General features: G+C 26.8%; 1 protein-coding gene across 2 annotated transcripts; it reads right to left on the bottom strand.

The window, feature by feature from the left end:
- Positions 1–3992: 3992 nt before the first annotated feature.
- LOC107447435 (chymotrypsin-C) lies at positions 3993–13927 on the bottom strand. Of its 2 annotated transcripts, none has more exons than XM_016062355.3 (7): positions 13653–13927; positions 12431–12461; positions 11402–11472; positions 9797–9885; positions 8385–8647; positions 7489–7637; positions 3993–4428 (listed from the first exon to the last, which is right to left on the bottom strand). In XM_016062355.3, the coding sequence occupies exons 1-7, from the start codon at positions 13719–13721 to the stop codon at positions 4204–4206; spliced, it is 897 nt and encodes a 298-aa protein (XP_015917841.1). In that variant the 5' UTR covers positions 13722–13927; the 3' UTR covers positions 3993–4203. The 2 variants fall into 2 exon arrangements, with proteins under 2 accessions (XP_015917841.1, XP_015917849.1); XM_016062363.3 differs by lacking the exon at positions 3993–4428 and adding an exon at positions 5708–6077 and having other exon boundaries at positions 13653–13921.
- Between the last annotated feature and the right edge of the window lie 343 nt (positions 13928–14270).

Here is a 14270-nt window from a genome sequence, read left to right as displayed (position 1 = left end):
AATTTTTTATGAAAAAATATATTTCTATGAAAATAAGGCAGTTGATAATATTCAGTTTAGTTTAAATTCAAAATGAATCGGTAAAGATTTGTTCGGGTTATGAGTTCTTTCAACTTGAAATATATAGCTTCTAAGCTTCAATATAAATAGATTAAATAAGTTTTCTGGACGCAAGTAGTGGACTATTTGCACAGGAATTTAATATTCTAATAGGAGGATATTTTCCCTCCTGATCATAAAACTTCAGCTGCCTTTAAACATGTTTTTTTGTAATTGTAAAGTGTCCTAACTCTTTAAGCTCGAACCTAAACTTCGAATTAACTTTTTTTAAGAGTAAAAATGAATGCTGGCTTTTATTAGCCAACGAAAAGCATATTACAGAATCCCATTTCTTAAAAATTATTTCCGAAATTTTAGTGATCTTGCGTATGCTATACTTGCTACGTTACAAATATTTAGATATCTAAATCAAAATAATTACCCACTTATTTATATCCGACATATCCAAATTTCGACAACATTATCTTTATCATTTTACTTATTTTACCTCCAATGTTAAATACATTTACAAAATTTAAGCTTTATAAACTATATTTTAGATATATTTATCAATTCTATATTCAATTTCAATATTTTGAACCAATATTTCATCTTCATCTGCAAGACTCTTTCACTACTTAAATGCAAAACTTTAGCTTCTTTATTTTCAATTAAGAAATCGTTCCCTTCTTTATACACATTATACAAATATTTATACTTTTAAATATTTTGCAACGTGAATTATGTCATTATTTTAAACCGGCTGTTGTTTTGCTTCTACGCAACATATTTGTTTTATTAATATCTTCAATACTACGTCTTGCTTATTTACAGAAATTTCAACTTTTATTGTATATGTTACCGGCAAAGTTTGAAATCCGGCATTCTATAGAATGCCTAGGCATTGTATATAATACCTAAAACCAGCCTGCAATGTATGAAATGATTTATATTTCACACAGGCATTCTATAGAAAGCCAAATGAGAAACCGGCAAAGTATAAAATCTTCCGTGGCCATGCTAGTAAAGGTGCTGAAATGGATATTTTGTGCAATATTTGTTTCTTAACTGAAAATAATTGTGACTTAAATGTGAATTTTTTAACGAAAATTTTGTAGATGCCAAAAATTCTATAGAATGCCAAATGAAAAACCGGCAAAGTATAAAATCTTCTCTGGCTATGATAGTAAAGGTGTTGAAATGGATATTTTGTGCAATATTTGTTTCTAAACTGAAAATAATTGTGACTTAAATGTGAATTTTTTATACGAAAATTTTGTAGATGCCAAAAATTCTATACAATGCCAAATAAGAAACCGGCAAAGTATAAAATCTTCTTTGACCATGCTAGTAAAGGTGATCAAATTTATATTTTGTGCAATATTTGTTTCTAAACTGAAAATAATTGTGACTTAAATGTGAATTTTTTATACGAAATTTTGTTTCCTTTAATAAGAAAGGCATAAATTATGTTTTGTACAATTTTCATTTTTCTTACGCATTTCGAATAAACTTTTTTTAATAGCACTCTCATTATTTTTTCAGTATAACATTTTTATTTTTGAGAAATGAGCATTATTTACATAATAACCTCATCAAGACGTTTTTTTTCATGCTTTGCCTAAATAGCATTTGTCATTATATAAAATGCCTAGGTATTATATCCAATGCCTGGGGAAAGTATCGAATAATTCTCATATTTCATACCTTGCCTAAAAACATCCGGCATTTCATACAATGCCTAGGCATTTTATAGAATGCCGGTGCTTCATACTTTGCGGGTAACATATAAAATCTTTCGTTTTCTGCGTATACATTATATAATTATATTATATAACTGCAAATATCACAATCCCAACCACGCCATTAGTTTAAGCCGTTATTTCATTCTCCTCTGCAGAACGCAACCTTTTTCATTAATTAAATACGATATTTTATCTTTTTTATTTTCAGATATTTTTCGTATTATAATAAGATTGTTTCCTTCTTTACATGCATTATGCATACATTTATAATTATAAATATATAGCAGTGCTTTGCGTGTTTCTCATTACTATTTGAATTTCTAAAATAATCCATGCTGAGAAAGAATTTACTATTTTCCAAACCAACACCGCTAACTCAAAAGAGTTGATTGGGAATAAATAATTAGTTCCAAGCACCCATTCTCAGATATTTTTCTGAGGAATAGATTTTAGTACAACTATCACACATCAAGTTTTAAAAATGCCCCAAGTGAATACCTAGGAATCTTTTAACAGTGATTCCAAAGTAAAAATATTGTTTTTAAAATATCATTTTGAAATTTAATACTTGCATAACTTATATTTATTCAGTACTATGCATGATAACTGAAATTTAAATTGAACTAGGTGATCACTCTCCCTGCTCACTACCACTCACCAACCCCCATGATATCTTCACAATAATTATTGTTTCTTAAAACAATTTTTCTTTTGAAAATTTAAATTATTCACTTAAAATATGTGTTCTATTACTTGAATACCTCTCCTTCGTACAGGGAGAGAAACAAATTTAAATAAGTAATAAATTGGTATTAATCAACTCTACGAAATCCCAATGTAAAAAAGGGTTTCTCAAAATTGAACAAAAATTTGTCGAAATTGCTCCGTAACAAATAGTAGTCGAATTTAAAAACCCAGTGTTTTCAAAATTGGAACAGCATTTACTCATCTTGAGCAAAATGCATTTCGAGGGAGAAATAGGTGAGAGAGATGTTTGTTGGCTGCCAGCAGAATTCAAACCAAGGACCTCCGGATTCGTAGTAGGATGCTATAACTACCATAATTGTACACTCCAATGCAGAGAGAGTTTGAAAGCTTTCTATAGTAATCGCCGGCAAAGAAAGCGGATTTATAATTACCGATCTCCTGACTCAGCCATTCTTCAATGTTTCTAATGTATTTACTGTCGAGAATTTGTGTTATTGTATACTGTTAGAGCAAGTGTATTCCTTCCTAAATGAAGAAATGTCTATTTCTTTCTCTTGTATTCGCATAATTACCTCCTTCAAAGTATTTTTGATGCCCCATTTTGTTATCATTTAATTTTGTATTTTATCTTGTGTTACTTTTTTATAATTTATATAATATGATTTTGCTTGTTCTGAAATAAAATGGCATAAAACAAGTAGTAAATGTAAAAATTATAAAAACTCAATATTTTAATTAATGAGGAATAATTTTGGTCACATTAAAAATAGTTTATACAAGAATAGACCATATATTTTATGCTTGATGATAATTTTTGAAACCATGCTTCCAAAAAGATTTATTCAAAAACTTTTGCTTTATCCCTTTAACAATTATTTAATATTAAAAAAATTATTATTCATCAAAATGCGATGACGATTTTTAAAGGAAAATTGTAACGATTGTGCTATCAAAGGAAAGAAATTTTACGAATGAGAAATAATTTTTTTTATTTTTTCGATAAAGTCCTCTTGATAACAAGAGCTCTAAGTATTCCCAAGGTCTTCTATTAAAATAAATGCAAGGTACTTATACCAATTTAAATTTTAAGATCTGGTATTGATTTCTAATTTTTCTTTAAATGAGAAGGATCTCACATGTAATATTTTTTATATATCGCAAGTTTTCCCCAAAAAAATTATTTTCCGTGATTTTTGTTTATCTGAAAAAAACATTAATTTAAATAGTTAAATCATTCAGTAGATAAAGATGCATAAGTAGTCATTGTCGAACATAAGAATCATAATAACAAAGTGTTATAAAAATACGAAAAATTGCAGCGTGGTTAATGTGTATTGTGAATATTGCTTAAATGGCGTAAAGATAAAATGATAATTATGAAATATTCTAAAACACCCATGATCATAACAATTTTCATGTTCTAGTCGCTTTGTATTTCTAACAACAATCGATTTACGTAAATTTCATTTACACTGAACAAAAATAAGACAAGTACAGATACGATCAAGGCAGATTTATTAATTTACCAAACAAGCATCCCATATAAAAGCAACACAATAAATACTGTACAAAACAAAGTCGAAATCATTCACCAAAATTTCAAACAAAATAAATAAATTGCTTTTCTACTACAAAAAAATACGTATTCAACAGTTAATTCAGTCCATATTCAATTCAAAATTCCTAGTTTAATTTGTTTCCCGTTCGTATTCTAGCCCCACCATCGTCTTGTGCTTCCGGAAGTTCTGTTCACAAAGCAGAGGTCGTCTGCATCAGATCCCATATTTTCCATAATCCAGTCGGTGTATGATGCAGTTGAAGTATACACAGCAGGTACTCGAGGTGCTGCACAACCCAAAAAGGAACCAAAAGATGCAACTCCAATAGCCACTGGTTTGGTTTCATTCAATGCCACGAGAGGGCCACCAGAGTCACCCTGAAAAAGCAACACTTGTTAAAGAAAAAAGGGTAAAACTTATTCGGCAGAATAAATAGAACGATAAATATTTGACTAAAAAATATGAGATAAAAATGTTTTTTAAACCACTTTACTGGCAATGTAGCAAAAACAGGTTATGCATAAAAAAGAGCTCTTAATATAATCTAATTCGCATTAATTTTTCAATATAATGAGCATTAATTTGAGATATATTTACCCTCAATACAAAGTTAAAAAGATTAAATGCTTAACACTGTTCGAAAATTTGAAAAAAAGGATAAATTAATTGATATTTTAAAATACTTATCGGTTATTAAGTTTGAACAAAATTTTATTAAAATAATAAATTTAACTCACAATTTATCTAATGTATGATATAACAGTTCATTTATTTCTTTATTTATTTATATCCTATTTTTAATAATACATGAATTCTTAGGTCAATTTTTTTTAAAAAAATTTTATTTATAATGCTTGTAAACTTTGCGCTGCTTCAAACTGAAAGTTATTCTAGTAATTTAATTTGTCTTTTAAACTTTAAAAAATGCCACTTTATATCGTGGTTTTTCTTCATTAAAAATATTATAAATATTCTTTTAAGTCAAAACAATTATTAATTATTATTTTTTGAACACTGTTATTGAAGCATTTTGAGTAATAACAAATAGTAAATTTAATAAGTCTTTATATTTTCTTACTTTTTACTAATTTACAAACTAGCTTAATAAAATATTTATAGGAAAAAATCTAAAATTCAATAAACAAATCAATAAAAATTACCATATAATTCAGAAAATAGGATTCTAATAAAATCATAAAAAACGCAATGACATAATCTAAATCATGTCATACTGCTACTCAAGAGAAAAAAAATTAGCTTTCACTTTTTCAAAATAAATATAAATACAAATAAGACTTAATCAAATAATTAGAACAAACATATTAAATATACCTACCTTTCTATGAAGCACTTTTAAAGCACAGTTCTCTATCTTTAGCTAAATAGGCAAGTTCTTTATTTAAATAAAATTTAAAAGCTGATGATTTTAATCTGGGGTTATTTGTAGAAAATATCGCCCTTCTTGCTTTTTTAAAACAAATATATTCTTTTCTACAGATAAAAGGCAAAAATGCGCCCAAAACACTTTGTATCTCATGAAACTCTGTGACACCTCGCTTGAATTATCAATTATTCGCATACTAAAACTTTTCGCAGCATCTCACAAGTTTGGAGACTAAAATAAATTGGAAAAATAACCAAATAATCAGCCAAATATTTCGTAAAGTAGCAAAATATTTATTAAAAAGCAACTTAAAAAAATCCTTTACAAAATAATTGCAAAATCATACAAAAAAGGAAAGCGGAATAGCGATAGGAGGAATTCCTTGAGCAAGAAACTGATGAGAAATATCATCTTCATCAAGTTTCATCCTCGTCTTCTTGATTGAGATGTTTTGGGGATGATGCAAAGATCCTTAGCATCCTCTCCCATTTTCTCTGTGATCCAATCCATATAAGAAGCAACACGAGTATATACTGCAGGAATGAATGGTTGAGCACAACCCCTTCTAGATACAAAAGATGCTACACCAATTGCAACGGGTTTAGTCTCATTCAGAGCAACAAGGGGGCCTCCAGAATCACCCTAAAAGACATACAGATGCACTTTTAAAAACTGAATGATCAAAATTCAGGAAATGATCTTCGTTTTTGACGAAACCGTTTCTTGGGAAATGCTCCCGGAGAACATTTCGTAGAAAGAATTACCATCGTCACTAGTTTGAGGGTACAAATTTTGTGAAAAGCATTAGGCTCAGTGCTACGTATTAATTAACACAATGGATTAGGAAATTTGAAAAAGAAAGGAAAATCAATTCACAGTTATCATTAGAATTAGGATCCGGGCTTTCAAGTACACCAAACCCTGTACCGTCCTGTCTTATTTTGCAAAGAAATTTAAAATCAGATAAAACAAAAGCTTTTAGAGAACTCTTAGAATACCCTGATCGAACACACGAGTAAAGAAACAGTTTTGACTCTCGGTTGAGAGTTTACGTTTCATCAAAAACCACGTGATTTCATGACAGAATGATTGTCCGAAATAATGCAGTACAGCTTTCTGTGTTAGTTGCTTTTTTAGATTCGATTGGATTATTTTAAACTTATTAAATTCGCTTCACAGCAAAACTGCTGTTTATGAACTTCTCCATACAAAGCTTAAAATGAAAAAATTTTAAAAATTATTGATGTTGCAAAATGGCTCCGTGCCCAACACGCAAACTATTTGACTACTTTTTGACTCAAACTTCTTCAAACTGCAATTTTCAGAAATCATTATGGAGATTTTTAACCATTGATTTTGTACTCAACTCTCTGTACTCAATGTACTTTTTTCATTTTCATCTGGTATATATTTTCGCATTTTGCTCAAATTTCAACCAATTTTAATATATTTTTCTGTCATCTTTACTATTATTATTTTAAACAATTAGTTTCTCGTAATGTGTTTGTAAAAAATAACACACACCAAATAATAATAACTAAACAAAATTTGGGCAATTATCGATTTTAAATTTTCATTTCCCATAATATAAATGTTATGAGTCCGTGATGAGATGTTTTTATTCCCCTGAAAAATTTAATATAAATTAATTATATAAGTTTTTTCATTTTTATTTACCATTTACAAAGAATGTATAATTCTAATCACAATGGAAAAAATCTTTATATTAATTCTATTTTAACTAAATCTAAATTTTCAAATCTATATTTTAACTAAATCTAAATTTTTTCCTCATTATATGCATATTTAATCCCATTAGTTAGCTTTAGAAAATGCTGAGAAAAGGCAAGGTGTACCATTAAATTAAATATTGAAACATTTATAACTTAAATAAACCTGCTTTAATGGAAACCAATTTTTTCAGCATCAAACTTTTAGTGATTTAGCTTGATAAATAATTGAAGATCAGATTTTTTCTTTGGAAATCTGTAAATTTGTAACGTGACAAATAATTTAAAAACTATTATTAAAAAAAATAATAAGTTTAACTTACGAAGCAAATGCCCTTGTCTCGTTCTCCGCCAGCACAGACATGTCTTCTGGTAACAGGAATACCCAAAATAGCATAAGTAAAAGAGCACAAGGAATTAGTTGGGATGTTTTCAGTAGCAGTTTGCAAAGTCTTGGCTGATTCTCGTCCTCCTGAAATAATAAATACATTAATAAGGTGAAATATTAGCTCCATATATACCATAAATAGTTTTTTATTTATTTTGTTTAATTTTCTAAAATTTTTTACATTTTAAAACAGTTCTACATATTTTTTTGTATTTTAAATCAGTTTAAATAGTTGACTAACACTTCTTTACAGTATATATTATATCATTTTTGCATGTATATAACAATTTCGTTATAGTTACAATTTCATATCACTTAATTTCTAAACTTCTAAACACTTTCTATCATTTTGCCATACTTTGCACTAATATAATAAGTTGAAAATCCTCATATCTAGTAAAAAATACAAAACTGAAAAGTAAATTTAAGGTTTTTATGCCATGCTCTAAGGTATTATGACAAAATTACTGAATTTTACCGCAATTTACCTAATTTTATCACTTATTATAAAACCATATTTTATTGTTAATTTTACCAGAATCCTTATGAAAGTGCTTCTGTAAAAATTACTGAGCTTTTTGGTTTTCCGATAGAGCCGGAAGCACAATAAATTTCAGTATATTCTATTAGTTTTGCTCTTGTTTTTTTTCTCGGTGTACCATTTTTAAAACTCACTTTACTTTTTATTATTTTATCCTTTTTTTGTACAATTACGTCATTTACGTCATTTTTTTACTCTTCTGTACGATTTATATTATTTTACAATATTTTTACACTTCTATACGATTTATATTATTCTACAATATTTTTACACTTCTATACGTAACCTACCCTTTTCAGAGACTCCCCATCCGATAACCTGGGCTGTCATGTCTTCAAATAAAGCATCTTTGGTGGGTAAGCAGACAGTCTGGATGTTATCGGAAAGAGTAGCTGGAGTTCTCACCTTCATCAAAGCAATGTCATATTCAGTGCCTGATCCATATTCCTTATGAGCGATAATTTCGTCGAATAAAAGCTCTGAATCGGGTCCGTCTCGATTAATTGTTCCAATGTATCCATTGTATTTTTTAGGATCTTCAACATCTCGACCACTAATAATGAAAAAAGGTAATAAGCTTTCAAAGAATAAATCATCTATCACTTACTCCATTTTAAGCAATTAAATTGAACCTGGTGTATTTAAATTTATTTTATTAGGAAATTACCAAAATGTTTTTAATTCCTCAAGGCAAAATCCCTAAATTATTCAGTAAATGTTTCTGTAATGTTTTAAACATCTCAATTCGAATTTGTTAATAACATTTCAATAAAAAACAGACTGTTTCCAGCAATTTATATCATTAAAAATATTAATATCATAAATAATTTATATCATAAATGGCATGGTTACTACTGACATTATTTATCCTTACTTAATATGCACTGTGTTAAATTTAAGAGCGTGGTAACTTATATTATTGAAATTTGTTGCATTAGTACAAATTTAGTGTAAGTAGAACCCTTTTATAATGCTATTTAAATTTGAATACATGATACAATTTAAGAGAAGACATTATTCAATTTAACACCCAATTATTGCTGAAGCTAATTTGCGTCGTATTAAGGTTCAAAATATTGATATTATGGTTTAACCAATTTTCTGAACCAGCTAAATACGAATCTACATTCACAAACGTTTACAAAAATAGTTTAGATAAAGCATTTAATAACACAATTTTTGGAAAACGGATGTTTTAATACATAACAATGTCTTAACATCTAAATGTTTTAAATAATATTAACAAAATTTTTATTGCATTCATTTTAAAAATTGATTTTAAAAATAATAGTAGATGCAAAATGCTGAATTCTTTCCAAATTTGAAACAGCTGGTTTGGTTAAAACTACATACAACCGGAAGAAACAAAGTAGATGATTATTAGAAATCCATCTTAATTACAACAAATAATCAAACTAGTTTTAATGTTTTTTTATCCCGTCTTCCTTACAGATGCTCGACAGATTTTTATAGCGATTTTGTTTTTATGTTTAAATAGTAATTTGCATTCTTTTCAATAATGTGTATTCTCTTTCAACTTCATCACATTTTTGATTTTTTTGACTTCATTGACAAGGGTTTATTAAATCTTAAACAATTAGGAACAGACATTACAGGACACCCTACAAGTACCGATACATTCGTAAAAGTGCTTTATATCAGTTCCATTCAAGAAAAACTTATTTAAATTTTTTATACTTACAAAACGACACAATGGGCTGCAGTCATCACTACTTTTGGAGTAACCAAAAATGAACTGCAAACAAATTTACCCTGATAATGAAGTGCTACCTGAAAATCAATAAAAACATTTTTAGAACTTCTGTTCCTTTTATTATTTACATTGTTGAATTATTTTAAAGGTCTTTAAATTAATTTCTTATAAAATATTATGTAATTTCGTGCTGATTAATTATTTGTTTATTTTTATGTCAACATTAATATTACATGAATTAAACATTTTTAATGAGTTTTGAATTTTATAATATTCTATTTAGCGATGAATATGAATGTATAGTAAAATTGTAAGTTCCAGCATTTTTAAAATTTAAGAAAAACGTAGAATTTTTTTATGCAAAATCGCGTTTTCGATAATTAATAGTTTATTTAAGAAATTAATGATATTAATTATATCACTTTGTTTACATAACTGATGAATTTTAGTTACAATTATAAAAGCCTTACTTATTTTATTAAGTGATTTAATTAAATTAATAAGAGGTTTTTTTGTGTTTTTTTCTGTCTTAATTGAATCAAAATATTCATAGTTATCCTTCTCTATCGACATGTAACATATTTAGTTCCAAATTTAAGCCTGCTATAATATTTTTCGCTTCTTCAAAGTAATTAGTACTAATTGAAGAAGTAATCATCTGTTTAAAATGACTGCATATAAAACCTGTTTACACTGTACTTGTTCTACAGACTTTCCGAAAAACATTTTGTTTTGACGAATAAATTAAATACATATTTTTAAGAAAAATATGAGTTATATATTTTTTTTACTATAAGGGGGTTAGCAAGTCTGTAAAAATAATTCCAGAGTTGTATACCAATAAAAATTTTATTGCGAAATTCAAATTTAAATATTTCAGAAGTATTTGTAAAACTTAAGTAGGCTAGTAGGAAAACTTCAAGTTAAGTTCCTGTACTAATCTGTTGCTATTACTTTTATCAATTACTACATGTAAATGATTTCAGAATAAATTTCATTTAAGATGTTATTTGCAAATGAAAAAGTTTATTTTTCAGACAAACTTACACTGAGAAAGAAGTATTGTCATTATAACTACCAGAATATGGTAAATTTTAATGTGTTTCTGGCTCTATGGAGTACAAAAAGCTAGGTAATTTTTGCTGAAATGCTTTAATGATTTTTGCATAAACAATAAAATATGGTTTCATACTATGAGATAAAATTTGATAAATGTTGTAAATTTTTGCAATTTATCATGAAACATCTTAGAACATGGCATTAAAACCATTTATTTCGTTAAATTTAATTTTTAGTTTTGTATTTTTTACTAAACGTGTGGTAATAAGGAACTATAATTTTGCAAACCAAAATTTCCGGTAAACCATTACCATATGAATGGGAAAATCTTATTTAAATGTCGTATAGTTTGGTATTATCGACCTGAATTTTGTTATTGTTTTTTTATCGGTTGTTGTCATTGCCATACAGTACGGTAATTTTACCAGAATTTTTTTCTCCGTGTATAAATAAATCTAGGTAGTGTGTATGTACATCATTCAAAATATTACTATAAAGTAATTTTGAGTCAAAATAATGTGTGTTAAACATTACCATCCATGGAAATTCCTTCTCTAAAGCATCCCTACCACCTATAACTCGAGGAGATAATTCTTCATCAGGATCTAAATAAATAAAAATGAATTGTTTCAACTTAAATTAACTTTAAGAACAAGCAGTAAAACATTTACATTTTTCAGCTAGTTAAGCTTTTTTTTATTTAAAACTAATCAAACATATATATTTTAACTGAACGCATATGGTACCTTCCATTGTGAAAAAAATATATTAATGTATGCTGAATATCGTAACTGTTTAAAGTGTTTAAGTATATAAACTTATTTTTTAATGATCTACTACATCTTTTATTAGGCTTGCAATCTCAAAGATGATTGTTAAAGCTTAAGACCTTTGTGAAAATAAGATAAAATGATGCTTCAACTTAAACTTAAGGATTCTTCTTATTATTATTATAAAAATAATTTTCATGCGATATTTTTAATTAAAAATGCTTAAAAAAATAGTGAAATTGAAGGAGATTACTATTGAAGAATAAATAGGGAGAAGTAGCTAGAGCTTTTAAATTGGAATTTTTTGATCGTTAGTAACATATCAACTCCGGCTCCCCATTTGGGAATTTCTTAATATTGCAAATGAGCAAATTGAAGGAAGTTCAAATTAAAAAGAACTTCAATGCATCATTTACCACTCTAATTGTAATAAATGAATTTTATTTCTTTGGGGAGAAAAATACTATTTTGTACGTACAGGACTTTCAGAAGGTAAATATACATTGAGTTCTTAAACAATTGAGTTAAAAAGTGCAAATTTTGAATAAATAAAAAAATACAAATTGCATCGTATCCAATTTCTGTAACAAAAAATTCGATTTTTCACAACAACTATATAAAAAGAAAAGAAAAGATTATAAAACTGGAATTAATTTTGATTTTAAAAATATCTTAAAATATATTTTTACTGTTTCATATTAACATATTTGTTTTTAATTGGTAATTAAATGAAATTTAAAAATAATTAAATTAATTAAAAAAGTTTTAGAAAATAAAATGCAGTAAACCTTACCTGTCAGGAAGCGATCAAATGACACAATGTCCTAAAAAATAAATACATTTTTGAAGATTAATTTTAAGCTTTATAACTACAGTAGCATGAAAAGAATCAAATTTCTTATTTTTTATAAATAACCATTTGAAAGAATTGCTAATTTAAACATTCCACAATAATTCAATGACATTTAAAAAATTTTGAAATTTCATAACATTAAAACTCTATTTGAATTTATAAAATGTGTATTTGTTTTACTGTTATAAAAATTTTATATAAATAGTAACACCTTTTGTTCTTTTATAGAACCTGTAAAGAAAAAATTATTAAATAGCTAAATGTTTCTTTTTTTACTTTTAATTTGAAATTTTTTGCAGGAAAGAATTCAAAAGTAATATATTCTGCAAAAATTTATTTAATGCATTTAGTACAACATATTAAATAGAATATATTAAATAGAATATAATAATTATAATATATTAAATGGAGTATATTAAAAATATATTTATAACAGAATTGTATTAAGAACATAATACAAGAAAAATATTAGTAACAGTTAAACTCTTCTCCTAAAATTCACTAATTTATCTCAGCTTTAAATTTATCTAAAGTTCTTCTTTTAGTTTTATTATCATATAAAGCATAGTTAAGTTTATAAAAATTATTTCTTTTTTAATATAAAAACTTTAAACAATAGACATTTTTAAATTCTTATTAGTTTTCCATTTTTACTTCAATTCATTTAAACCAAACAGATAATCGCAAACGGCAGAGATACTCAGTTTATGCTTTTAGAATTACTTATGATTTTTGTAATTATTTATCAGTTATCTGTTTTTACTTCAATTCATTTAAAACGAACTGATAATTGCTAGCCACAAATATACCCACATTTATACTTTTAGAATTACTTATCATTTTTAAACATACTTATTAGTTGTCCATTTTTACTTCAATCCATTTAAATCAAACTGATAATCACAAACTAGAAAAATACTCACATTTATACTTTTTGAATTACTTATTATTTTGAAACATACTTATTAGTTTTCCATTTTTACTTCAATCCATTTAAACCAAACTGATAATCACAAACTACAAAGATACTCACATTTATGCATTTAGAATTACTTTTCTTTTTTAGAATTACTTATCATTTTTAAACAAACTTATAAGTTTTCGATTTTTACTTAAATCCATTTAAACTAAACTCAGAACCACAAAACACAGATATACTCACATTTATACTTTTAGATTGGGATACAACTACAAGAGCTGCTAGAGCTGCTACTACTAGACTGAAAGCCATGATGAGATTGGTGATTCTCCATTGCTCAAGAACTCTTATATATACCTTAATACTGTATGGGTACCCCGTTTCCAATAAAATATTATTATGGATATATATTATTCTTATTAGATGGTCAATGACACCGAAGGTATCAAATAAGATGTTATTTCAAAGCAAATCTTGCAGATAGGGGTGCCTGTATACCGCTGAATCCAAACAATGTCTGCGTTAGAAAGATAAGAATAATTAATGTTTAGATAAGACTCTTGTCTACGGACATTAAATATTTCCTTGACACATTGAGTCCAAATTGGAAAAAAAGGTAACGGGTGATTATTTTTGCTCTAAATGATGTAACAATCTGTGTTAAGCTGTTTTAAATTGCATTTTACCTTGGAATTTTTTTGATTAAGACTGTTCGTTTAAAGATTGTTCATATTATTAGTTTTATATTGTATCTTAATATCTTTTTTTGCTATTTTAACAACAAACAATAAAATAATAATTTAAATTATCAATTTTTTAGTCTCCGCTGCTTATTATCTGCACTTAAGTTTAGTTATACTT

The sequence above is a fragment of the Parasteatoda tepidariorum genome, chromosome 3, assembly GCF_043381705.1.
Source record: "Parasteatoda tepidariorum isolate YZ-2023 chromosome 3, CAS_Ptep_4.0, whole genome shotgun sequence".
Classification (NCBI taxonomy): Eukaryota; Metazoa; Arthropoda; class Arachnida; order Araneae; family Theridiidae; genus Parasteatoda; species Parasteatoda tepidariorum.
Note: the sequence above shows the minus strand (reverse complement) of the source record. Positions and strands in the feature narration are given on the sequence as shown.

What these genes read in the sequence shown, in the direction of transcription:
- LOC107447435 (XM_016062355.3), bottom strand. Translation starts at nt 13,721, where the DNA reads ATGGCTTTCAGTCTAGTAGTAGCAGCTCTAGCAGCTCTTGTAGTTGTA. An exon ending in GCAGCCCATTGTGTCGTTTT is followed by an intron (nt 8,648 to 9,796) that starts GTAAGTATAAAA and finishes TTTCATTATTAG; the next exon opens with TGGTCGAGATGTTGAAGATC. An exon ending in GAGACAAGGGCATTTGCTTC is followed by an intron (nt 4,429 to 7,488) that starts GTAAGTTAAACT and finishes TTGCTTTTTCAG; the next exon opens with GGTGACTCTGGTGGCCCTCT.